Here is a 26687-nt window from a genome sequence, read left to right as displayed (position 1 = left end):
CTTGTAGTAGGCTTGAATTACATAATTTGTTTTACACGTAAGAACATAATCAAAGTTGCTCAACATGGCTTGTCAAGAATTTCCAATGTATTAAAAATACAAAAAACATGTAGTACACACCCATACTATAGAGAACTATCTTTCAATGTTGCCTATTAGATTCAATAAAAACCAAATACAAATGAAATTCAAACACAATCAACAAAATGTATTTCAAAAATGAACAACAAAGTGTTCACAATTGGGAGTTACATATGTAAAAGGGAGGTGTCAGAATAGTTATGGGTGCAGAGCACTTCCAAAACATTTGGGTATGGGGACATGGCAACACATATACACAAAAAAAAAAAAAAAAAAAAAAATATATATGTATATATATATATATATATATATATATATATATATATAGAGAGAGAGAGAGAGAAATTTGTAAAAAACCAGACATTTAAGTTAGGGATAAAAACTAAACACTTATTTTTTTGTTAAAAAATATTTTAAATAAAATATAAACATCCTAATATATTTATAAAAACTATTTTGGTATAAAACATGCTTTGAATCAAATCGTGTTTATGAAAAATGTTGATTTTTCTATTATCAAAATGTTGAGGTGAAAAATTATTTTGGTATAAAACCTGCTTTGAATTAAATTGTTTTGATGAAAATGTTGATTTTTCTCTTACCAAAATGTTGAGGCTATGAGAAATATATATATTTTTTACTTATTATAGAGACACTATTAAAACCTAAAAAATGATCAACTTATTAAATATTTTACTGCAAATTATCCTTCAGATCATATCATATTGGTGAGGTTAGATTAAAAAAAAATAACATTTATAATATCATGTTTAAAGAGTCTGGTTTTTGCCACTGGTTTCTACCAATGACTCTATATCTAAAGTCCCTGAGGCCCCGTTTGATGGGCGAGAAAAAGTCGATGGAGCGGTAAAAATTTGTACGGGCGGGTGAAATTTCACCCGCCCGACAAAACAACCATCAAACAGGGTGATTTTTCACCCGTTTAATGTAAAAAGGAGCGGGTGAAATTTCACCCGCTCAAAAGTCCGAGCTCGCAGCTCGGACTTTCGAGCGGGTGAAATTTCACCCGCTCGACAATGCTTTCACAAACGTCCTCCCTTCGCAGCTTCTTCTCCCTCGCATTCTTGCCTTCTCACCGTCGCACCAGAGGCGTCGCCCCTCTCATCGTTGCTCCTCCGCCATCTCCGCTGGCAACATCGCCGCTCCGCCGTCACTGCTCCGCTCCTCCACCGTTTCGCCAACCCACAGTCACCGCCAAGTAAGATTTCGTTGTCTCCCTCTGCTCAAGAAACGCCCAAATTTTTTTTCTCTGTCTCTTTTGCTCTCGTTTTCTCCCTTTCTCTCTTGCGATATATTTGGAGGTTCGTCAACGCCACATCGTCGTTCCGCCCAAGGAACGCCCAAATTTTTTTTCCCTGTCTCTCTTCTCTTGCTCCTCGTTGTCTCCCCGTCTCTCTTGCTTTAGTTGTCTCCCTGTTTCTCTCGGTCTCGTTGTCTGATTTTTCTCCTCTTTGGAGTTGGGGATTTGCGTTTTGATTTTCTTAGTAGGGTATTCGGGATTATGTGCAGCGGTCATTGTTCATTTACGTTTTCCTTGCTCATTATTGGGATTACGTTTTCCTTGCTCAATCCATTCGTTTAATCTCTGCATATTAGATCAGTTCTGATTTTATGTATCGTTGCATCTTAGAAGCAGTTTTACATTCCCAAGTTGAGTGCATTATTCATTATTTCCTCGTTTCTGCAACAACCCTTTCTTCATTATTTTTGACGTATTGTTTCTCCCAGTTGAGTGCATTATTCATTTTTATGCAAGCGTACCATTTTTTTTCCCTTTCTTCTTGTCTACTGGGAAATGCCACAACGGTGGACAACTGGGATCGTTGCATCTTCTTAATTTATAGAAATTATGAGATCTGCCTCAGGTTTGCTCAAGATGAGTTTTTTTTTTTTTTATTGCCTTCCATGACCTAGGTATTCTGAAGAACAATATCAGTGATTACAGTTATGTATCGTTGCATCTTCTTAATTTATAGAAATTATGAGATCTGCCTCAGGTTTGCTCAAGATGAGATTTTTTTTTTTTATTGCCTTCAATGAAGAGCCTGGCCTAGGTATTCTGAACAGTAACTTACAGTTTTCTGAGTCACTGGCGTTCACACCAACAACCTCCAATGATTATCAATCATGAGAAATATTAGATTTGGATGATTTCAACATCGAAAAAGCGATCAAGAATACAAAGTATGTACTAGAAAAGCCAAATAGAAGTATAGATCATCTCTGCTTCTGCAAAGGCTTGGAGTGCAGTAACCGGCGATGAGGTGATGATCTTTCTCGTTTGGTGGTGCATCATTTTGCAGGTTAAATTTTTCCTGTGCATCAAACAGGGTTAAATTTACCACGTTAAATTTTTCATGTTCATCAAACATGGTTAAATTTACCACGTTAAATTTCACCCGACAATCAAACAGGGCCTCGTTTTGGAAGAGGGTGAAATTTCATCCACTAAATTTTTCTAGAAAAATTTACCATGATAAAATTACCGCGTTAAATTTCACCCGCCCATCAAACAGGCCCTGAATGCGGACTTAGGCATGGACACCAAATCATCGTCGTCCGTCGCGCCAGATCGGACAGCCATCATCGTATTTTTAAAACCATCGCACGCCCTATCCCCCGCTCGAGCGATGCCCTACCGCTCTCTCTCATCCCTGCTCCTCCTCTCGCCCTCCCTCTTTCGCTCTCGTTCTCCCCGTCTAAACCTCCCTCAACGCATCTCACCTGTCCGTTTTTCAATCAACTCGTCAATCCCTCCCTCTTTCGCCTCCGTTCGTGCGACCTGGATTGCATCAGGCTGAGGCATCAACATTGAGGAAAGAAGAGCTGAATGGTCCGAACCCTAACCCCCCTTCCATTGCAGGAGAACCCGAACCTCATAGGTCAGCTGCCGCTGCATTTTTTGAAACTATATCGCTACGGTTCTTTCTGCTTCATTTGATTTTGGTGACCTTGCTTCAATAATCCTTGCTGCGTCGTTCCATTTATTATCTGAAATTTAGCAGTTCTTTCTGCTGCATTTAATTTTTAAGGTAAGACGATCGAAAGTACATCAAACATTTGGCTAAATCTGATGCTTATGTTGTTTGGCAAAACTGCTTCGACCAGCCTTTGTAATTCCGAACCATTTCATACCGAGTAGCAATGGAATCAAAAAAGGCCTGTTTCAATCCAAAGTTGTAGACTGTTCTACTGCTTCATACTAAATGAGGCATTGACAAAGGACAGAGACGCATGCTCATTTCAAAGGGCTTCATATATGCATGTCACCTCCGAACTTGTGTGACCTGTAAGAAGCTCAAATTTTAACTAGGAGGAGCGTTTATAGCGATTTTCTGGTGAAGGCGCCGCATGTTATAAGAAATACCTCATTTTCCATGAGGGGCCGTTTGATGGCTTGAAAAAATACTATTCACCCGGAAAAAAAATCAAAATTTCAAAATTTTTCCATTTGACAAACGCAGAAAAAAATTTTCGACCGTTGAGGTCGATTCCGGAAATTTTTGTCCGGAAAAAAATTTCCATCTGAGAGACGGAAATATTTTTCCGGAAATTTTTAAGCGACCGTTAGGCCGCGGTCGCCTCTCGCAGCCGCAGCCCTCTTCGTCTTCGTCCTTACGCAACGCAGACTCTGCATCCTCACGCGCCGTGAAGCAGGAGGTTCATTTCTCCCGCGGCTTCTCTTCCGCTCTCGGTGCGTCGGGCATCTATCGCCCGCCGCCGGTGAAAGGTACATCCATTTCTCTCCTGTTTTATGTCTCTCCCTTTCTCTCTTTTTTTCTCGCTCTCTCTCTTTCAATGTCTCTTTCTCTGGCACCCTTTTCTCCATTCCGCCCATGACCGTGCGCTTCCACTTTTTAATCACGGCCCATTCGATCGTCTTCCTCTTGCAGGGTTGCAGAAATCGCGTCCCCTCATCAGCGTGCTCACCGTCAGCACTTCAGCAGCATTCATCTTCTGCCAAGTTCGAGCCGGTCGACTGAAGCTAGACGACCCTCTTGCTTCCTGCGCGTTCCTGTTTCAGGTCATATTTCTCTCCTGCTTTCTCTCTGTTCTCTCTCGCACTCTGTTTTTCTCTTGTTTTTCCCGGCCCCCTTTTGTCCATTCCGCCAATTCTTCAGCAGCATTCGTCTTCTGCCGGCGTCGAGCAAGTGGCACACCTGAAATAAAAAAAAGAAAGCTTAATACAGGAGAGGAGTTGCTAAATGTGCAGCTGCTGCTGATGATCCATGACTTATGGTTTTTAAGCTTTTCTTTTTCCATATATTTTTGGGTTCGGCGTTTGATCTGCAGGCATTACATCTGCAGGCATTTCAGTTCTTGTTTTTTCTTTTTTTTTTCTCTTCTGCATTTTGATCGCATGGTGGTTATGGCGTCAGTTTTCCAGCTTCATTTGATATTCTCTTAGAGTTATGTTGCGGTATTTACTACATGAAGGGGTGTAACACTCTATTTCCCCATACGCCTTTTAAGATTTTGCTGAATGAGAAGAATTACAGAGAGGGTGCACATAGATGTACATTTTTTGTTCAATAAGGCCTTTTGCTTCTAGAGAATGGATGTTCTGCCGCTGATTCTGATGTTCTTTTGTTTGAATTCATCTGGTTCATTGTTTCTGTTCTTAATTACCTTTAGTTTCTTGAAATTGAGAGTACAGACTTGCGGTTCAGTATATTTTTTCAACAACTTATCATCTTATCGTCTGGTTTGTGTGAATGTGATCCTCCTTTTGTGTTGTTGGTTTTTTGAACTTTTTTGTGTGAATGTGATCTTCCTTTTGTGTGAATGTGATCCTCCTTAAGATGATCCGCCTCTCTCTCTCTCTCTCTCTCTCTCTCTCTCTCTCTCTCTGTGATGGTTGTTTGTTTCTTATTTGGCTTGGTTTTGTTTCTTTTGGATTTCAATTATTGCATATGAGGGCGCAATTGTTGTTCATAATTGAAAATGGGTAATCTTCATCCTCAAGATAATGGTCATTAAATTTGTCAGATTCTTTCTCTGAGCACATGCTCTGGGCTTCTCCCTCGTTGAACCTTCTCTGTTTTTCAGTTTGTTTGTCTAAAATAGGAAATAGACGAAAGGTTTTCTCTGCTGAGAGGAATTTGCAACAGATTCAACGTGGCCTCTGCAAATTGTGCGTAGCAGGGTATATCATGGAGAGAACTGTTTCCATCAATGGAACAAATTGATGAGTCCACGGAAAACGGTGGATGGTAGCTATATTATCTTGACGAGATAAAACTGCTATGGGATTATCTTTTAAAAACCAGAAAGGCCCCATACTTTTCTGGAAAAGGGTGAATCTGTGTTCTGATTTTGATAGACTTCTGAAACCTGATATAAGATGCTTTGGTAACCTTGTATCAAGTTGAAATGCATAAATAAAGCATCCAAAAGCTACTGCAATTTAAAATGTTGGGAGTTATCGGATGTTCATGTGAATGGAGATTTGCACGTATCAAATTGTTTATGTGGTCTTCGTTCCAGACAAACTTAGCTTACTATTGTTAATTGCGACCTATGTGCATAGCATGAAATTACATTTTTCAATTCCTACAATCCTCCTTGATACTAATTTGAATATTTGTTATGCACAAACTGAAGACTCGTGTCATAAAGCAGAATGTCAATCCAGAATGGAATGAAAATTTGACGCTTTCAGTTCTGATCCCATTTTGCCGGTCAAAATTGTATGTTCTCTTCTTTCCCAGCTACTTATTTCTTGTTTTGCACCGAAAATATGCTCGTTAATTGCCTGATAATTTTTTTGGTAAAATGCTATGCTTCTGAAAATATAATTCTTTTTCATCAAACATAGAAATATATTTCTGGAAATATATTTCTCAGTCATCACACACACACCAAAATTGGAATCGAAAAGATTTTTCCCATTCATTTTTTCCAGAAAATATATTTCCAAAAATATATTTCCAAAAATATATTTCCAATTTCACATTTCCACACCATCAAACGGCCCCGAAATATTTTGCGGACCGTTAGGGCACGGTCGCGCGTATTGCCTCTTCCCTCAGTCGCCTCTCCCAGCCGCAGCCCTCTTCGTCCGCAGCGCAGCCTCTTCGTCCTCACGTGCCGTGAAGCAGCAGCCCGCAGCCTTCTTCCTGCTGCCGCGACTGTGTGCGCCATCTTTGTTCATTTCGTTCTACTAGGTGTCCCTTCCCCTTGACGCCGTCCACCTCTCGTCCAGCAAAAACCACGCGTGCCACGGACGGGAGAGCTGCCTTATCGCAGACCCCATCCTGCCGCCCATACACCTTTGCACTTCCCCACACCGTGACGATTTGGGGAGGAATCTCAGCAATCGGACCGTGCCAGCATTTTTCCCACCCTTTGGCGACACCCTGGACCAACCTTGAGGAGGATCCGACGGCAATCAACAAGCCAGATCGCCCCTGCCGGAATCGGAAGCACTTCTTCTTCCACTACTTCGTTTCTCATCTATATATGGTTCTTGCGGGAAAATGAATTAAGTTGAGGTGAGGAGAGAGTTTTTCCCTTTTCCCTTTTCGAGAACTTAAAGTGGTACAGAGTTTAATTCTGAAGATCTCTTCTATTCAGCAGATCCCTTGCTCTCATCAGTGCGCTCACGGTCAGCACTTCAGCAGCATTCATCTTCTGCCAAGTTCCAGCCAGTGGACTGAACCTATACGACCCTCTTGCTTCCTGCGCGTTCTTGTTTCAGGTCATATTTCTCTCCTGCTTTCTCTCTGTTTTTTCCAGTCCCCTTTTCTCCATTCCGCCAATTCTTCAGCAGCATTCGTAAGGTTACAGAAAATGCTAGTGGGGGCAGAAAAGAAAAATGAACAGGACCGAGAGAAACATAAATATTTTTAAGAAAGTGCACAAAGATGACAGAAGTTTAGAATATGTGATGCATTTTCAAGGCATCCTAACCAAAAGGATGCAATTGAAAGGTTTATCAACTCCCATTCGAACTATTCTAACTAGGTGCTGCAAAATAACATGAAAGTCGATACCTTTCTTTTAACATGCTTTTTTGGAATTACGTTTTGTAATACAGATGCTTGTAGACACGACATGATGTGGGTGCAGGTGAAGGTGCCACACATGTCTGGGTACTGCATGCATCACCTCAGATAAAAAGTCCCTTGATTGCATATGGCGCAGGTCACTTGGATGCAGTTACACCAAATCAGGTGCAACAAATCTAGCGTTCAGGATCAACTTAGTCCAACAATAGCCTGATGAAATATTTGTTGAGCGTCATGAAGGCAAATCTGCCTTTCAGATTCCTTTCCTGTGCAGAGGAAGTGATGATGGTTGATGTTAGAATTGTTGCCTACACTGATTTTTAAACATAGAAAGCTCCAAAGTTCTAGGGTCATTCATATATGTTGTAAGCTGGTGGTAGGGTACATTTGGAGGCATTGACTGTGGTGTGCAAATTAGAAATGGCGAAAATACAGTTATAATCGACTTTCATTCATGGAGCGCCACTGCCCTCCACTGTTTTAGAGAAAAGAATGTTTAGTTCCCCCACCAAATGGGTACAAGATACCCATTAGATGGCCAAAGAGCAAGGACGAATGTTGGTACAGGTATTTCTACTGGATCACGTTATGATTTATTTTTCAGATTCAGTGGCAAAGTTGGATTTTGCAGAACATTGTGAGTGGGGCTGATGTATTTTCTTTCTATGTTTTCTTTTGTAGGAATGTTCCTTATGACTGGATTAACAATCAGAAATCAAATCAAAATTGGTTAAGAAAACAAGGGAGAAGTTCCTGTTTCCAGGAAGTGGTACCATTGTGAGTGGGGTATGCATCTTGTCTGCTTTCAACAGCACCGCAAGCCTGCTTAAAATTTGACAAGGTAAATATACGTGCATTGTGCAACCCGATATTCAACGATAGCAGCGGAAACTAATAACAGACAGCAGATGAAAGCTTGCAACCGAAATTAAAATTTGGCAACCCACAAAGACACAAGTAACAAATTGAAAATTTGGGACCACCTCGGGACCACCAGATAACAGATAGCAGATTTTTTGGGTTTTTTTCTGTTCTCCTGGTGGTCCTGAGGTGGTCCCGAATTTTTGATTTGTTACTTGTCTTTGTGGGTTGCCAAATTTTAATTTCGGTTGCAAGCTTTCATCTGCTATCTGTTATTAGTTTCCGGTGCTATCGTTGAATGTCGGCTTGCACAATGCACGTATATTTACCGTGTCGAATTTTAAGCGCCTCTGCTTGCGGGCTGGTGATCAGGTTCCGGAGCACTGCTGCTAGGGGCTTAGGCCCTTTATTAACAAAAAAAGGAAGATTTTTATAGCAAGCATTGGGATAAGCTTATTATCCTGTCCCATGGTCGAAAACATTCCGGAAACCAACCCAGTCAGCTGAAGACTGGTACCAGAATTTATAGCCCTCATGAATTGGGCTGCAAGCCAGAAGTTGGTACACCTCAGAGGCTGGCCCTGGATCAATATGTTGAATTCTGCTTACGTCAAAATGACCATCAAAGTCAGAGTGATGAGATTGGTCAGAGACCAATGCGTGGAGTAAAGGTCAAACAATGGGTGACGGGTCCAAGCAGTAAACTCAGTTAATGGCTGCCTTCATTTTTTGATTCGTTTGCAAATACTTGGTGAACAAAGTAAATGGTTTCGATAAGAAAGCAGCATGTTAAAAAAGTTATTGTGAATATCTTGCGCTTCAATTATATATTTGCTTTTCTATCTTGTATGTTTCTGCAATTGGCTGGAGAAAAATATACAACACAAGTGAAGCTAGGTTAGGCCTGATCCATTTGAGGCCTGGTTCGGTTTAAGTAATGTTGGACCAGGTACAGTTAAGTCCACATGAAGCAGTTCTCTCTCCCCCTCTCAATTGAAGATATGTCACTCGTTTTCAATGAAAATGATCCAAAACTGCTTGTTATAGTAAGTAACTTCTATTTCATGTTATTTACATTTTTTAGAGGGCATTATGAGGATAGGAGATGAATTATATGTTTTAGAAGGTATTTGTTAGGATAGGAGATAAATTCTATATTGTTTTTGAAGGTATTGCTGTTGATAAATCCTAGTACCGTTCACATATCTTTTCATAGGTCCAATAAACAAGAGTTGGTGCAAATGTGTTGGAAAGACCACGATATGATTAGAAATGAATTTTGCGAAAGGACAAACGACATGGGTGGGCATCGATCCCCAGTATTATTATAAGAATTTAGCATATTGGTCCAAATTAAAAACTTATGGTGTGAAAAGATCTTATTTCCTGGATGCTCTAAAGTGACCACATGAAGTTTGTAATATAATCAGCTCAATGTTTCACCTTTTCTTTTTTGTTATTAATTATTTTCTCATGATGTTGCTCAATCTTGTTGAAGGCTGGAAGAAAACAACGCTTTAGAAAATGTCATCTACATAAATGAGCCATTAGAAAAAAAATTGATCAGTTTATTGAAAGAAATCCAATGGGTACTGTAAAAAGTCTACCGGTTACTTTAAAAATGTTGAACAATGGTAATTGAAAATAAATTGAACCCTTATTTAAAAGAAAACCAACTGCTACAAAACAAAAATTCCGCGGTTACTGTTTTTCTCCCCTTATGCAAACCCATCAATCACCCAAAAACTTCTCCACGGTCTTTTTTGACCTATTAAACATGCCTTGGATTTGTTAAATTTTCCTCTTCCAGTCTCTCTCTTTTCTAGAAATATTTCTCCTCCAAACTTCTCAGGGCAATCAAATGCTACCTTTCTTTCTGTAGAGAGGGCTTTATCTCTCCTTTTGTGCCCACAAAAAAAAGAAAAAAAGAAAAAAAAAGGGACTAAGCCATCTATCATCCTCCTCCCTCAAATTTTGAGGAGAGCAGTTTGTGGACCCTCTCCCCTTTCTTTCTCTTTTTAGGAGTAGCAGCAGTAGTTTTGTTGGCCCTCTCGATTTCATTTGATTCAATTAGGAGAGAGCCTGGCCCTTCTCTTTTGTCTTCATAAATGAGGCAGCCAAGCAAAAAGTGTTATAACTCTCCTCTGATTTTATGCTGGATTGCACAAGAGTGTGTAAAGATTGCAACTGCAGCCAAAAAGTATATATGTGAAGTAATAGGACTATGCACTCTTGTTCAATGGAACACACATATGATTGTAGACGCGCCTACATAGGTGTATAAGTGGTGCACAAAGATGTGTGGCAGTAGACTCACGTGTGCAGTGCAGGTGCACATGTGAGTAGTATGGATGAAAGTGAACCATAAGTAGTCAGCATGTGCTCTTGTGTCCCTTATGGATGTATTCATTGGTATGCCAATTTATATGTGCTTCGCCTGTCCATCTTCTTGGAAGTTTGTATATACATAATCATTATTTGTATGACTTATAGTGTTGTTTGCAAGGGTGCATTTGCATTGACACGCACACAACTGGAGCAATCAGGCTACAACCCGTCCTCTTGTATTTTCATTTAGCCCTTCTCGGCACTTGCTTCTTGCTTAATTATTTTTATTAATGCACATTGCATACATATATATATTAATCAAGATTTTTGTTAGTGTATGTTTTATAATGCTAGTAATGTGGTTTTTAGAAATGTTGGTGAATTTGACTAACCTTGGTGAAGTTGAGGGGAAAAATGGTAATTGGTAAGTGTGTTGCCAAAATAGGTGTTATTGCAGGGTGGAGACATCAAGATAAACAAATAATTTGATGACCCTAAAACAGGTTGTGCAGGATGAATGATGAGCTAAGGTGAGCATAGGAATATTACCAAGATCATCCAAATTATTGAGCTAGATTGAGAGTAGGTGGTACCTGCTTGAAGAGGAGGGGGTGATACAAAAATAATCATGGCTGTGATCTTTTATCTCCCCTGGAGTACAGGGCGAATTCTTCATCCTTAGCCATGAGTTTTAGAAGACGAGTCCCACCATAAGTGGCTTAGGTTGGTGAGTTTGTGCAAACGTTATTTGTGTTGTGGGTACTAAGCAAAGGAGAGTGTCAGGGCCAGGCTAAAGAATACGACTGTTTAAAAGAATAACCTGGGAAAGATTCCAACCTTTGTTATGTTGTACCAATGACCACTGAAAGGATCAAATTTTAAATAATGTCCATATTGTGAAGCATGCATTTGAGATAGGAGGAAACTAAAAAGATAAAAAAGTGTCTCTTCATACATAATGTTCCTGTATTGCTCTCAAGCATCATGATGGTGATGATTGGTGCAATATGAATTTGTTCTATTATGATATTCAGTTCTATTGCAATAGGTTAACATTGTAGAACTGGGGCACAATTAAATTGTTCTATGGAGTTTATACCCCAACGGCGTGTTTTTCATTAGATCATTTCCTAGTCATTGCAATGATTTGATTTTACCCATTCTCAATTAGTTAATCAGAATGTTCACTGGTTAGTGGGTCCTTTGTGTTCTGTAATTTTTTTGTAGTTCATGTGAGTTTCAAGGTGCTTACACTCCATGATTTTTTTTGTCCATCTGATTGAGTGCTTACTGAAGTCTTCTGTATTGGTTTGCTCTTAACTATTTAACGAGGATTTCATCAATTCTAATAATTGTGATTTATAAGAGGAGTCGCCTAGATAGCATCAAGTTAAAGCATTAGATATGAATCCTCAATATAAATTATCAAGTTTGATATAGAATTTGGGACACATTTAACTTAAGTGTCACACATGTTATAAGAAATCTGTGCTTGATTAATATTTGAAGCAAAATAGAAATAAAGAATGTTTATTAGATTAATGAACTTGGCATCCCAAGACAAGAGGTTGATGGTATTCATCTAGAGATAAGTTTAGACATAATCTGACATTAACTCTTAAAATAGGCTACATTTACCAAACAGGGGCAGAAAATATTGTAAACAAGGATTCTGGACTATATTCTGGGCGTAACATTGATATGAAAATTATGAATATGCTTTAATTTGAAACAAAAAAAAAATGTATGGATTTTTGATAAAATCAATTGTTGATATAGTTCTTTGTAATTGACAACCACAAAATATCAGTCCCATTCATTGATCAACTTGATCAGATGATTAACAACTCGAAATGGGTAAAGTAGCATAGCTACTTAAAAGTCAATTATCTGCTTCTTTTGAGTTGGTAGCTTCCTTTTGAGTTGGTGATCTTTATCACCATACAATCTACAATGGTTGAATTAGTGCACAGTGTGTGTTAGTGCTTATACTCCAAAAACTCCCTGCGTGTGTCGGCGACCCTCTGTTTATCTTTTTTCCTCTATAAAGTCAATATTTTCTTTTATTTTCTTGTTTGCAGGAATATTCGGTGTCGGGTAAGCAATGAAGGTGGAAGAGGTGACACGGTGCCAAATACAAGAGTGGTACCCAAAGTTCAAGTCGGTCTCCATCAAGACCATCATCCACCAACTTCCTGAATCTTTTGTTAGCTATCTCTTACAGGATTCAGGGCCCTTCCTCCTTCCTACCTCTGTGCTTGGGGAGGATGCCCTTCCCAATAGAATCAGACCTCAATTTCCTTGTCTCCAAGCTGAAGACTACCACCCATGGGACGAAGAAGAAGAAGATGATGATAATGGTGATGGTCAATTAAAAGAAAATCAAGAATCTACTCCTCCGTCTTTCCCAGAGCTCGAGTTGAAGGTGAAAGAGTCAATTAAAGCACTTGGTGGATCTGTGATTCCTAAGCTCAACTGGAGTGCTCCAAAGGATGCTGCCTGGATTAGCACAAGTGGTACTCTCAAATGCACCTCCTTTAGTGAGGTGGTTCTTCTGCTGAAGTCTTCAGATAGTGTTGTTCATGATCTTTGTCATGCCTTTGATTCTTGTGAGGACAAATTGGATGATAAGCCTGCAAAGTTCTACGTTGCCTTGCGGAAATGGTATGCCGGTATGAGGCCAGAAATGGAGTTTAGGTGCTTCGTTCGTGGACAACTCACTTGTGGGGATCTCGCAGCGAGATGTGACAGTGTTCTACCCAGCACTCCTTGAGGAGAAAAAGAAGATTGGGGCCATAATATCTAGGTTTTTTGAAGATAATTTAGCCAGAAAATTTGGGTCTGCAAGCTATGTCTTTGATGTTTATGTGACAAAGGATGGGCGTGTGAAAGTATTGGATTTTAATCCATGGGGAGCTTTCACGTTGCCACTTTTGTTCTCTTGGGATGAATTGGGAGGAAATTCTGGGCGGCAGAAAATTATTTCTGATAACACGTTTGAATTCAGGATTATTGAGAGCAAGTGTGGAGTTCGACCTGGGTTGAAGACTGCAGTTCCTTATGACTACATTGACACAAGTGCTGGAAGTGGTTGGGACGAGTTTCTGAGAAGAGCTGATGATGAAACGACGAAGCAATGAAACACTTCTCATGTGGGAACTTAGTGTCCGGTTGTTTATACTTGGAAATGTAACGCTGGCTCGAATCCTTAATCCATTACCAAAACTTGGTTCATGATGAAGATTGCATTCCTGTGTATGCATGGACACCCTTCGTGTGCTTTGGGAGCTCAATTTTGTGCACGTGCTGGGCAAGGGGATGACCACAGCGCTTGAACTTAGCCTTGTGTGAAGTATGAAAGGCGCCTGATTTCTGCGTTACTTGACATGGGTACATGGATTCTCCTCCAGTGCAGAAATTGGAAATTTTTGCTGAATTTTGTAATATAATACTAAGAGAAAGCTTTCGTGGACGAACGATTATTAGTCTATGTGAACCCTTGATTGTTGAAGGCTTTAGCAGCTGGATAACTGATAAATTAAACAGCACTCTTTCTTAGGAAATGTCTGTACGCTAAGGAGCTGTTCATCCGGTCAGCAATAATTAATCGAGACCATATCTTTTTATTTTTATATTTTAGCGGTCGCAATACCTTTCTGAATTAGATTAGAACCATGAATCACTTCATGAAAACTTTGACAGCAGAATGTACCTTGTTGCTGAAGGCTTGGTGACAACTGACGTCTCTTCACGAACAATATAAGAATCCTGCTGCGCCATCACCACGATTCAGCTTGATCTCATTTAGTACATTTGCCTATTACATGCTCACAGAGTGGCAATTGCTGATGGTAGCTTTCACAACTCCATCTGGAACAAAAGGTTGCCACGAACTCACGAAGCATACGTTTCAAAACTTTGTCCCAGAACTGATTTTCCTGTTGCATTAATCACAGGGACTCTGCATAGCGTGGCAAACTTCCAAATAGCATTAGACGAGGTTGGCAGCAGAAGTTACATGATGTTGCTTTTTGAGGCAGTGCTGTGAACTAAGCAGTCGTTTATAAGGGTGGTCGGTGTACCTATACCTATTCGTCAATGAATCATAGTTACTGTACAGTGAAAAATTTGTTAGAAGCATTTGATGTTCTGCCAATTCAGAATAGTGATTTCGCATACTCTAATCCTGCGAGGATCAGCTGAACTATAGGCAGCACATCTACTGTTTATTTGTAGCTTCAAGTGGAATCAATCATCTACGAAGCAACTTTTTCTTCTACGGCTCTCTTATCTTTGTTAGAAAATTTTGCTTTGCTACATGGTTGTTTCCCACAATTGAAAGAAGAAAAATGTGTAATCCACATTACACCAATGGCGGATTATGTATGCATTTGTACACACGCATATGCAAAAAGGCACATTCATAAGTATTGACTATCGAGCTTCTACTTAGACGGTTGTGACCTCCGTGAATTAGAAACCACGAATGGACATAAAATATTTTTCCAACATGTAGACTAGATTTCACAAGTATTAAAAGATTAACTGTTCAACTTTCTCCTGTTATAGATTCTATATATTCGTTGACACGACATTCATGTATCATGTGCTTTTGGATATGGAGATCACGTTTATATGGTCACGATTACAAACTTACAAAGCCAACAAATTAAAACTGTGAAAAAAAGTCACCAACAAACTACAGATGTGAAAAAAAATATCAATGTATTATAATAAGGGGTTTTTGGCTATGAAAACAGTAACCAAATATTTTATGAATCTGCTTTGAAGATTAGTCTAAATTTCTGAAATACTATTCCAGTATTCTACGAACCTATCTTAATATTAGTCAGATTCATAAAACAATTAATTGTTATCCCCATTGCCAAACAATCGTTGCAGTGGAGACACAACTCTACCTTCATGGCGGATGAGTCCACAGGGAGGGCTCGTGGTCGTGGATCCTCAAGCCCGAGAAAATCGACCTCAGACGGATCGGGCCAAATCGGATCGGACCCCCAACGAAACTCGGTAGTACAAACTGCAGAGGGGGCACGTGATCGGAACTGTGGAGCCGCTCATCGCTAGCAGAGCACTCCGTAATGCTCATCCATGGCGGACAAGCTGCATCAAGAGGCTTCTACCGCTCACTCTTCATTTTCAGTCAACATCCACCACACCACTCTGTTTCTCCTCCTCTCCTTCGTCTCTCGCCACTGGAAAGATGTTCCGTCATCCTTCTTCTTCCGTCCCCTTTCCCTAGGAGGCGCTGGACGACGAAGAGGGCTCTCAGGTTCCTCTGTTCGCTTGCTGCCGAGAGTCACGAGCCCACGCCGGCTCTTCGCTTCTCGCAGCGGGTTGCTGACGGGTCGGACAAGGCCAGGCTAGACGCTTGGCTTGCTTCCCGCATGGAGACCGTAAGCCGTGCTCGAATTCAGGCAGTATTCGCGCAGGTCTCGTGTTGGCTAACGGGAATCCCGTCAAGAAGGTGCTTTCTGTTTCTCTCTCATCTTTTGATGTTTCCTGCCAGTTCCTCTGCAGGTCAGGAGTTTAATTGCGTGCACCTGCTTATCCTGGAAAGTGGATTTGGTTTATGAATCATAAAGAATGACATCCCGACTAACCCAATTTTCTGGGTAAGTTGGTGACGCCGGAATGCATTCGTAATGGCAGACCACTATATCAGTATGCCTGTTAATCGCTAGTTCCTGTTTATATTTGATAAAGTGAAGAACGACGTTAATAAGAATGTGCACTCCAGTTGGGCTGAAGAAATTAGCTGAAATCAAGTAGAATCCTTGTTTTGTGTTATTGATTTTGCGCCATAACTACAACCGATATTTACTGCATTCACGTCTACAATGATTGGAGGTTAAAGGCTTCGTTGTTCTGACGTATTTATATTGTAGAGCCAGCTCCTCCTTTTTGTCGACTCCTGAGCAGTTAGCATTCCAAGTACTTGTAGTAATGGCACCATATGGAATGGACTGCTCCAGCATATGCCATTAAAGAGATGGGCAGTTTCATTTTTAAGCTACGATCTTATGCCGAACTTTGATGTTTTTAACAGGTCTCACAAGTCATCAGAAAGGGTGATTGGTTAGATTGTTCTGTTGCAGAGCTAGAACTACTGAGGGCGAAGCCAGAAAATATACCGATCAATATTGTTTACGAAGATGCTCATGTTCTCGTCGTTAATAAGCCGCCCCATATGGTACTTCCCTTGCTTAATTGACGAGCATCTATTTAATGCTCCTTTGCTCTGACTTTCTTATTTTACATTCGTATCATGTTTGATAATCTATCAATTCGTGCTCTTAGCATGTGCTTGTAATTTAAAGTTGTTTTGATCGCGTTGATTAACAACTACTCTATGACAGTATTATAAACATTGCAAACTGAGTTGTGAATCAGCAAAAAAATATTATTATATTTTAAAAAACATTGGAACTAAGAAGAACGATGAAAGTAAGAAAAAGGAATAGGGTGTGATGCATGGTACTCGTGTATCAGCTAGTGGATCAAATTGAGGCCGACTTTTACAACACTGTTCTGTATGTAACAACGTGATCTTAATGACGTGATTGACGCCCTTCTGGGTCACCTGAAGGGGCTGTTAGCTAATCAGTAAATGTACCTCTGTGCTGGTTGTTAATTTCAGACTGCCTTCTGGGTGCTTTCTAGGTTGTTCATCCTGCCCCTGGTCATCCAAGTGGGACACTTGTGAATGCTATTCTTCATCATTGTGGCTTCCAGGCTGTTGGATTGAATATTGGTGACGACAGTTCTGATGCAGAGGATGATGCAATTGATTTGCACTGTGATGAATTTGATGAACTTCTGACTGATAAAAGATCTGCTGTGTATGATGATTCTATGGCAAGTACATCTATACGCCCTGGCATTGTACACAGGCTGGACAAAGGGACAAGTGGGTTGCTTGCTATTGCGAAGGCAAGTGTCATTGTCAATAAAAATGAATAGAATGCTTGAAATTGGTTCTGTACTTTCTCTAATGTTGGCTTTTTCTTTTTTTCTTTTCCTTTCATACTTTCGTACGTGAGAAAGAATTGGCTTTTTTCTTCTGAAAATAGACATGTACATAATTTATTTAATTTCCATTGTTTCAATGTTGTTGCAGCTTTGTAATTCATTGCGACAGTTGAAATTGTTATTAACATGTGTAGGTGCATATTTCTTTTTCCTTTCCAACAGGATGTACATTCTCATGCTCATTTAGCAGAACAATTCAAGGCACATACGATTCATAGAGTGTATATCAGTCTTACAGCTGGGGTTCCTACTCCTAGTAGTGGGCGTCTTGAGATTCCAATTGCTAGTGATTCAAATAACAGAATGCGAATGACTGCTGTTCCTTCCTTGAATAACAACAGACGAGCTCGCTTTGCTGCTAGTAGGTGATTTTGTTTATACTCCTCTAATAATGCCATTTTGATTTTCATCATGCACAACTTTTCTTCTTTTACCCTTATTCTGAATTGCTGAGAATCTCACATGAACTTTTGTTTATGATGCTGCAATATCAGTGACTAGTCATTTGTGAAAGAAAGATTATCCTAAGTAACATGGAGTCTCTGCTGCACCCGAGCTGTATCAGGTGCAGGTGCAGCAACAAATGATTTCTTTTCTTTTTCGTTGAATCATTGATAAAATTACAGGTTGTTAATTGTTAAATTTTGTTGTACCCTTGCCACAATTGCACCTATGTGCCTGCACCTGCATTCACATCCACATATGCACACCTTACCTGTGTGACATATTTGACAAATATCATGCTGATGGTCCACTGCACGTTTCTGACTGACACTTTTATTCGTATATGTGGTTAAAGCTTTTCTTGTACCTCTACATCATGAAAGTTGCAAGTATTACTTATTGGAGTGAAGATAGCATTGTTATGCTGTCAATAAGCACATCATTGCATGTTGAAATTTTGACCATCACATATAGTTCTGGAAGCTTGTTTGAGGTGAAACAACAATAAATTTGAAGTTTCCAATACTTTACATGTTGAAATACCAGTTTATGCAATTGAACTGAATGACTTGTTCACTTACTTCTCGAATTGGGGAATGTGGAAATTACCGTTTGGATGGCCATGCTTAATTTGTTGATATGAACATATCTGGTGCTATATAGACTCTACTTTTCACTGGTAACTCTGTTGGCATAATTTTTAGGAGATTGCAGTCTCCAATCTCTGCTTATTATCAAGCTATCTAAAGCGTTGTTAATAAGCTTTATATCCTGGAATTATGTGTTGTTTTGCGTAATTCAGGTACCGGGTGATTGAGGTACTTGCTGGAGGAGGTTCTGCTCTTGTGGAATGGAGATTAGAAACGGGGAGGACTCATCAGGTGTTGCAATTTGCAAATGCTCATTTCATAACGCTTTGGCACGTTGATCCATAAGCTGCTTCGGGTGATGATGCTTCTACCTTGCATGAATGAGAAATATTGGAGACAAATCATCACTGTTGTGCATTAAAATGAAAACCTGATCAAGTTTCACATTCATCAATTTACAAATTTCCTTTAGTGGTATTGAACAATTTTGTATATAGTAGTTGAAAAAGATTGATAGTTCATGATACACTAATGTCAGCTGAAGAAGCATGTCTCCTGTTGAACTCACATTGCATGCGATCTTTTTCCACAAATTTTCTGTTAATGAAAGGGATATTGGTAAAGCACAGCTGTTATCTGTTGTTATCGTTGTTCTCCATGACTATTTTCCATATAATTAATTTACATGCCTTGTGGAAACCAAATAGACCAAAAGCAAAAAATTACATGAGGTACAGGTGCAATCCAACAAAGCGAGGAATAGTGGAATCTCAAATTTTGGTGATGATATTTTGCCATCTTTTGTTATGCATGATTCTAAAGAGGAAACAGCCAAAAACTATTTACCTTGGACCACTTTCACGTCATCTGCTGACAAGAATTTTCTTCAAACCACGCATTCTCAGCCTTTTCATAGTCCTGCTTGTTTCATACTTTCTTTTTAATTACTTGGTGAAATCACTTATTAACATTTAAAATGATGAAATTTTGGAGAGGATATCTTTTTTTCCTTTCCTAATTATGCAGGTGAAAGGACATTAGTTTCTCTTCAAATGCTTAGCGCATGAATTTTTTCTTCTCTACTTTCCTGTAGACCAAAATTGTGCATCCATTTTTCACATGGGGTTAGAATCAATGTTCTCAAAAAACATGCATTTGTCCTTTAAATGTTGTGTGCAAGTTGTTGTTGTTATTATTATTATATTATTATTTTAAACCATTGGGAGCCTTGTAATCATGCCCCTTTCTTGCTATCAGGATTGTGCTTTTGCATCTAAGGAATATATATTTTCACCTTCATGACACTTCAAAAGTAATTCAGCATTCCCCTTAATAGCTGCTATGCTTCTATTATCAGCTTCAATGCCATGGTTCATCCGTACCTGGTATCAGATTTCATATGCATTAGTTTTGACGTGCCTTTTTCTCACTGTTAATCTACTGTAGATCCGTGCCCATGCCAAATATTTGGGAATCCCTCTTTTAGGTGACGAAGTGTATGGTGGAACCGAAGGTATGGTTTTATCACGTCTCCAGCCAAAAACACCCTCTAGTTATCACAGCCATCTGTTTGACATCGTGTCCAACATACAAAGGCCTTGCCTGCATGCATTAACTCTCGGGTACTGTTTCTTCTTCCCCTGGCCTTTTTGCTGTACTGCTAACAACACTATTTAGTTTTCTGTGCTGTTGACAACGATTGAGCTTATTGTGCTTAATAATTTGCAGTTTTAGGCATCCACGCACTTCGGAAGATGTAAAATTCTCATGCCCGCCAGCGTCCGACTTCACAGAAGTCCTGTGCGCGCTCCGGAAGATTGGTACTAAGACAGAAACATCTCCTGTATAAGTAGTTCCATTAATGGTGGTTATGCCATGCTTCTTTGCTGTTGTTATGAGATCAACAGAAGCAGCAGAACAGTTTTGATGGAAGAAAGGTCAATTTACTGCAGAGAGGACTTATATATTAATGTTGGTTATTCCATGCTTGTACATATATAATCTGCCAAATCTTATATTCTCTGATCGCAAACTCCACCATCCTTCTTGGTCATAGACCCCTTACTGCAGCGGTTTGGCTGGATCCAAAACTGGTCTTTAGATAGAGAGAGAAAATCACGTTTGCGTGGGCTTCTTGACTCTCAGGACTTGTGCCTGCTATTTTCCACAGATATAATGGTATAGAACTATAGATGGATGCAAAATTTTAGAAAATTGAAAAAATGTGAAAAACAAGTATGTAAATAAGATTCATAAGGTTTTAAAAACTTATCCTCATAAAATTTGATATTGACATTATTTTTTTTATTAATTTTCCTATTCCTATATCTCGTAAATTCTCTCCTTTATGTGGTTCGCCTTATGAAAAACGTACTTAAAAGGCTCAAAGAGATGCATGCGAGGCAAATTTGGTTAACACGACTTTTGGTTTTCGAACATCTTGCCATACAGACGTGTATGAACTACGAATTTCCAGTATGATCTAGAAAGGATTTTTTTTTCAATAACATACTTGAAAATATGAACATAATAAATGTTAGTAATGTTGTCAAAAGCACATCTAAGCTTTTTATTGTTAATTAAAAGTATCCATAAGATTGTTTGAGTTAAGTCAATTATTGAGATAGGCAAGATTAATGTCTGCCCCTGTAAAAAGAGCATGAAAAGCCCATGTGCATCCAAATGTTAAAAATACACGTACGTTTTACTTGCACGACTTTTTGGCGTTAATTGAGAAAAATCACTTAAGCAATGTTTACGTTCATGAAATTTGGTCATAGTTACTTCTTTGTAAACAGAAGATTTGTTAGGGTGCGCATATAATGTGGCTCCGAAAATAAAAAGTTTTCAAGCAAAAAAAAACTGAAATTTGTTTATTGTCACAACCTTTCTAATGTCTAATAATATCTTGCTCTCGTGTCAATGTCTTGCTATAAACTTCTGGAAAAGAAACCCAACACCGGAGTCTGAAGAACGAAGATGATCTCTGTACCCACGTCATATAATGAGCACTTATACGTAAATGAAAAAAACTGTAATGAAGTTTTAATATAAAAATAAATACTTCTTGTATGCTTGTAAATGTAATTATGCAGACCTTGCCCACACCTCCCTTCGCCCTTGATATAAAGTCACATACAAGGCATGTGATCCATGGGTCGAAAGGATTCCAAAAAAAAAAAAAAAAAAAACAAAACAAAAAACAAAAAGTTCAGTTTTTCAAATGTAGGAACAACGTTTTCGCGGCATTCTTCTGACAGTGTTTGGTAAGTTTCTCTTTGCGATCGAAAATAGTTGTCAAACGCCCTTTTGGTGCAGCCAACATTGTCCTTTTCATCATATTGCCATTTATAAAGCTCTCTCCTCCCACATTGTATTGTCTCACAGCTGGGTATATAATATTACAATAAAAAACTTTTCTTTCACCCTTTGTGCATGAATGTATGTAACCATATATATATATATATATATATATAGACACACACACGTAGGCAATGAAGGGTTGCCTTTCACTTTGGCAAGAGTCCGAAGATCAGCTGTCGGATTTTTTTTTTAAGACATGAAGTATTGTTTTTATGTTAATTATTTTATTTCCGATTCTATGATCTTAGACATTGTGACCTCATCTGTGTGATTGAATATTTGAAAAAAAAAAATGCTAAGGTATACAGACACTCTTATGTAAGACCTTTGGCCTCCACATGTGGGCAGGTGGTATCGCAAAAGGAAGATAACGTCATTTCCTGCGTCAGAAAAACATGGGGGAATGCCTTGCGAGAAGTTAGGGTTCCATGCACTTTACCAGCAGCATCTGGGTGGAAGCGTCACCCCAGTCGGTGGAAGCTTGGAAAGTAGCGCCGCTAAAAGATTTTCAAGATCTTGCCAGCCAAGACCTGCCAATAAATGGTTCTTGACCTCATCACACATTTTTTTTTTAAACGAGTTTTTAATCACGCTCCGCTTTCTATTGATCCTGTTTCATGGTCTGCAGCGATATAATCGATAACAACAATGCATCATTTAACTGCAGCGATATAATCGATAACAACAATGCATCATTTAATTTATGTGTCTCGTAACTTAAAACACATAAGAATAGTGCTCACAAGAATAAAATTAGAGTTGCACATCTTGACATACCTTCACATACCTGACCAGCTATACGTCTTTTCAAACCCTTTTTATTTGCTTAAGAAAAAAAATTACGTGATTATTTTGTATATTTAATAATTTTATATAATTTGTCCCGTATAAAAAATGGCATTTGGAATACGTTTCACTCAAAAACCAATTCCATTTCGTCTACTTTTTTATTTATTAAAGAGGCAGGCTATTCATTGATCCAAGTGGGGCCGTACCGGAACAAATCTACATGGTTGATCCAAGAGATCTAGAGACCATATTATATTGCAAATTATATGATCCCGGCATTAGAAAAAGTAATTAGTGACGAGTTAAGCGAATTTGGATCAGATTGTTCATCCTTTATTATAATTGATCATATAAATATTCGCGCTTGTTTTAAATTTTCAACCACTCAGATTTTATTTGATATGGGCAGCATCCCCATGTGACACCTAAACTTTTCCCCTAAAAAATTGAATGAGTTGAGCAGGTCCTCAAATAATTATAAATTCCGAGGAAGACTAGGGAAAAATAAGAGAGGTTACGGCCTCTCATGCCATTGGCACTCTAACTTAAATTTCTAGCTCCGCGACCAGCACTCCATCACTGAGCTATCAGATCCGAGTTCTCAACATGTGGAGATTCATTGTCCGGCAAAAATAATCCCAAGAGCTAAAAACGAAGATGAGTTCAAACACAACAATTTTTGGGATTCTAAATCATGAGGCTTTCAATCTACGTCTCACGGAACCCAATCTCAAAACCTTAAATTTATATTTACATTTATATGTTCGACTAAGTGTCCCTAGGTCTAGTTATATAGCGCAGTCCCACGAGACTCTGGCCCAAGGCTAATTGAGCTGCAATGTTTTTGAGTTTGGGGTTTGAGCTGCTATGAGTCGGGATGTTGATGAATCAGATTAATTTGGATGCATATCGGGATGAATTGCTCCAAAAAAGTCAGAAATGAAATGAAATATAATATCAGATTAAAAAAATCAGGTTGGAGTGAAAATTAGAAAATCATTAACTCAATCACATTTGGGTTAGAATTTGGTTTTAAGTAAATATCACATCAGATTCGGATTTAATCTTGGATTAGGATTCAATTTCAAATGAATATTCGTATATCCAATATTCACATATATATTTTTCTATAGTTCTCATATGATTATATATTTAAAAGCCGGATTTGGTTCGGATGTGAAAATAAAAGTAGGATCCTGATCCGAATTAGATGGTGAATTTAAAAATCAGACCCAGATATGGTTTAGATTTTGCTTTTTTTTTATATTGAAATCCGAGTTTTGATCCAAGTGTGCGAACATCGGATGAATTGCAAACTGATTGGAATCTCTTGCTGATTTTTTCTGCATTGTGAGAGTGACCCTTCAGGATCATGAACACAGAGACTTTTCTGCCGGCGTTTGACTTCTCTTTGCAATCCAAAGTCTCGAGCCTTGATTGTAGTGAACAATGTCACAAGGATAAAATAGACACTTGGCATATGTTCCCTTCGCTGCGCGACTCATAGGCTCCCATAAATTCAAGTAATTCCTTATTTTACATGACAGAGAGAAAACAACCGGTCTACTTGACCTCAACAACAATATCTTCAATTCAAAGATTACCCACTCAACCCTTAACACACCCCACTCAACCCGACTGGTTGCGCTACCTATCATTTGATAGGAAAGATAAATCAAAAGAGAATGTGAAAGTAAGAACTAGGGGTGAACATGTGCCCAGTCAGCTCGATTAAGGCTCGCAAACTCGTTTGAATAGAATTGATATTCATCATTACGTATTGGGCTCGAACTCGATTAAGGCTCGAGCTCGACTCGACAGTTATGTGTTGAGTTTGAACTCAATTCGATCGTTTGAACAAGTCGACTCATGAACTCGAGTTCGACTCATGAACTCGAGTTCGACTCATTAAACAAATGACTCGGCTCGAACTCGTTCACGAGCCGAGCTTGAGCAATTCGAATCGTTGTTCACTCTTAGTAAGCACCCTTTCGGATTGTGATTCATAAAAGGGGGTGACCTTGCAACAAAAAGTCGGAGGATGAGAAATCATATCGCTGGTTGTGATTACTCAACTTATCATTGCAGTACATGCCCCCATTTTCTAATTTCAAGCGGCTGGTGGCCAATGATTTTTAGTTTTTTGTTCACAGGGAGGTGCCATAAAATTTTCATGATATAGGCGGAATTAAGGTTTCTAAATTTTGACTAGGGCCCAAATACCATTTTTCAAAATTTTTATACAAAACAAGTAAATTTTAAAATTTACATATGAATTTTTTGAAAAAAAAAATTTGAGGTGGGGTCAAGGCCCAAGCGAGCATTTATCTTGACAACAATTTGTTAGCGGTTCTTCTAACATGATCCATGCTTCCCGAAAAAAATAAAAAATAATGATATACAAAATGATGTCGATATGTTTTGGAATCATGTGACATGCCGTCTTGATGGAGAATATTTTTTTAAAAAAATCTGCATTATTGATGACATCAGGTTAATTAGGTGCGATGAATGTGGTTCAAATCTATATAATGAAATACTAACAAAATTATATATATCTGTACTAGGTGAGAAGAGATCAGATATACCAAGTACTAGTATGGCTGAGCACATCCGTGTATTATTTTGTCGTTCTTAATATAGTTTGTCGGTAGTTTATATAAGCACACCAACCTTATACCCTAATTTAATTAATTTTTCGAGATGAATAATATATAAGCGGTCTTATAGTTATCAAATCGACTTCAAGTTAATGTCCATCTTCTTAGAAATAAAATGGGTATATTAAAATTTTTTCCATTATTACAAATAACTATATATAATTAGGATTAGTAAAACATTACAAATTTGCAAAATTGCGACATTTATTCCAAATTCCTTTTCGAAAAGGTTTTTGTTTTTTTAAAATGATTTATCTTTATACATTAACAATATTTCCACAAGGTAAACGAAGATGCATATACAAATTAGATTCAAATTAGCTAAATAAGAAGAAAGAAGCTGAGAAAAAGGGCCAAGATTGATTCAACATAATTAAAAATATAGAGACCCTTTCATTCATATGCTTAACTGTGAGGGGCATTTGATGGTTTGGAATTTTGATTCAAGAATGAAAATTTCATTATCATAATTCCTTCTCAAACTAGGATTGAATCAAAATTTCAGGTTTCAGTTTCTTAATTCTGGCGTTTGTTTAATAATTTTAATTTCTTAAAAATACGCATTTTCATTCTAAAATTCGGGGTATATTAAACACCCCAGTATACATTATGAACCATTTGCTTTAAAAAATATGTAAATACAAAATGATGACAGGATGTGAAGTGTATGTGATGCGTTGTATTTACACGGCATAATTAAAAATAGGAAAAATGATTCATTTTCAATTGCATAAGCTGCTTAAGGTGCAATGAACCATTTATACTTTTATGTATAATTACCTACCATATTTATTGTCCTTATAGTAAGTCAAAAAGAGATCATGTACCATATATGGAATGCTGGATATGATACAATGCACATCGATACATTATTTTATTACTTTTAATATTTTGAATTCAGCTTCTGATAGCAAAGGTTTTCACCAACCTTCTGCCCATAATCGAAAAGTCACGGTTTGAATAATTCATCAAATAAGCTTCAATCCATAGTGGGTCATCTTCAAATTAAAGTACACTTATTCCATAGAAAAGAAATGAAATATTAATATATCATTTATGACAATTTGCTAACAAAAGATTCACCAATTAAATAATTTGGCCATTTTATGATCACGAAAAGCCAAGAATAGCCAAACTTTATTTAATGATGACACATATAAGGTTTAAATGAAATAAAGTTAAAAGCAGTTGTTCAAGCTGAATTAATTGTTAATTTTTCTAACATTTAAAACCATTATTTTTCATAATTGCCTCCTTTGAGGATATTTAGGAAGAAGAAAACCATATATAATTTGGGTCAATTTCTTTAGAAAAAAAAAATAGTGCAATACAAAATAGTATTAAAGTACGTGCATCATCGTGCCCGGCAAAGATAACTTTATATAAAAAAAAAAATTAAACACAAATTGCTGATCACATCAGATACAAAGGTGCAATGAACTATTCATACTTTTTGAAGTCATACGTCAATTTTATATGAGCATAAT

General features: G+C 38.2%; 1 protein-coding gene, 1 long non-coding RNA gene and 1 pseudogene across 3 annotated transcripts; all 3 read left to right on the top strand.

Annotated features, from left to right (window-relative positions):
• Positions 1-2714: 2714 nt before the first annotated feature.
• Positions 2715-7232, top strand: LOC126410057 (uncharacterized). 2 transcript variants are annotated; one of them, XR_007573350.1, is made up of 4 exons: positions 2715-3832; positions 3996-6596; positions 6679-6802; positions 7174-7232. It is a non-coding gene; the product is annotated as an uncharacterized LOC126410057 (long non-coding RNA). The 2 variants fall into 2 exon arrangements; XR_007573349.1 differs by having other exon boundaries at positions 6682-6802; positions 7174-7230.
• A 924-nt stretch (positions 7233-8156) lies between these two features.
• On the top strand, positions 8157-13933 carry LOC116255291 (uncharacterized). The gene is given in 3 exon segments (XM_050077767.1): positions 8157-8681; positions 12383-13011; positions 13013-13933. Coding segments are annotated over 2 exon segments (1035 nt in total). The 5' UTR covers positions 8157-8681; positions 12383-12405; the 3' UTR covers positions 13442-13933.
• A 1423-nt stretch (positions 13934-15356) lies between these two features.
• LOC116255096 (RNA pseudouridine synthase 2, chloroplastic-like) lies at positions 15357-20425 on the top strand (annotated as a pseudogene).
• Positions 20426-26687: the final 6262 nt, after the last annotated feature.

The sequence above is a fragment of the Nymphaea colorata genome, chromosome 5 (assembly GCF_008831285.2).
Source record: "Nymphaea colorata isolate Beijing-Zhang1983 chromosome 5, ASM883128v2, whole genome shotgun sequence".
Lineage (NCBI taxonomy): Eukaryota > Viridiplantae > Streptophyta > Magnoliopsida > Nymphaeales > Nymphaeaceae > Nymphaea > Nymphaea colorata.
The sequence above is the reverse complement of the archived record's forward strand: the minus strand, read 5'-3'. Positions and strand labels throughout refer to the sequence as shown.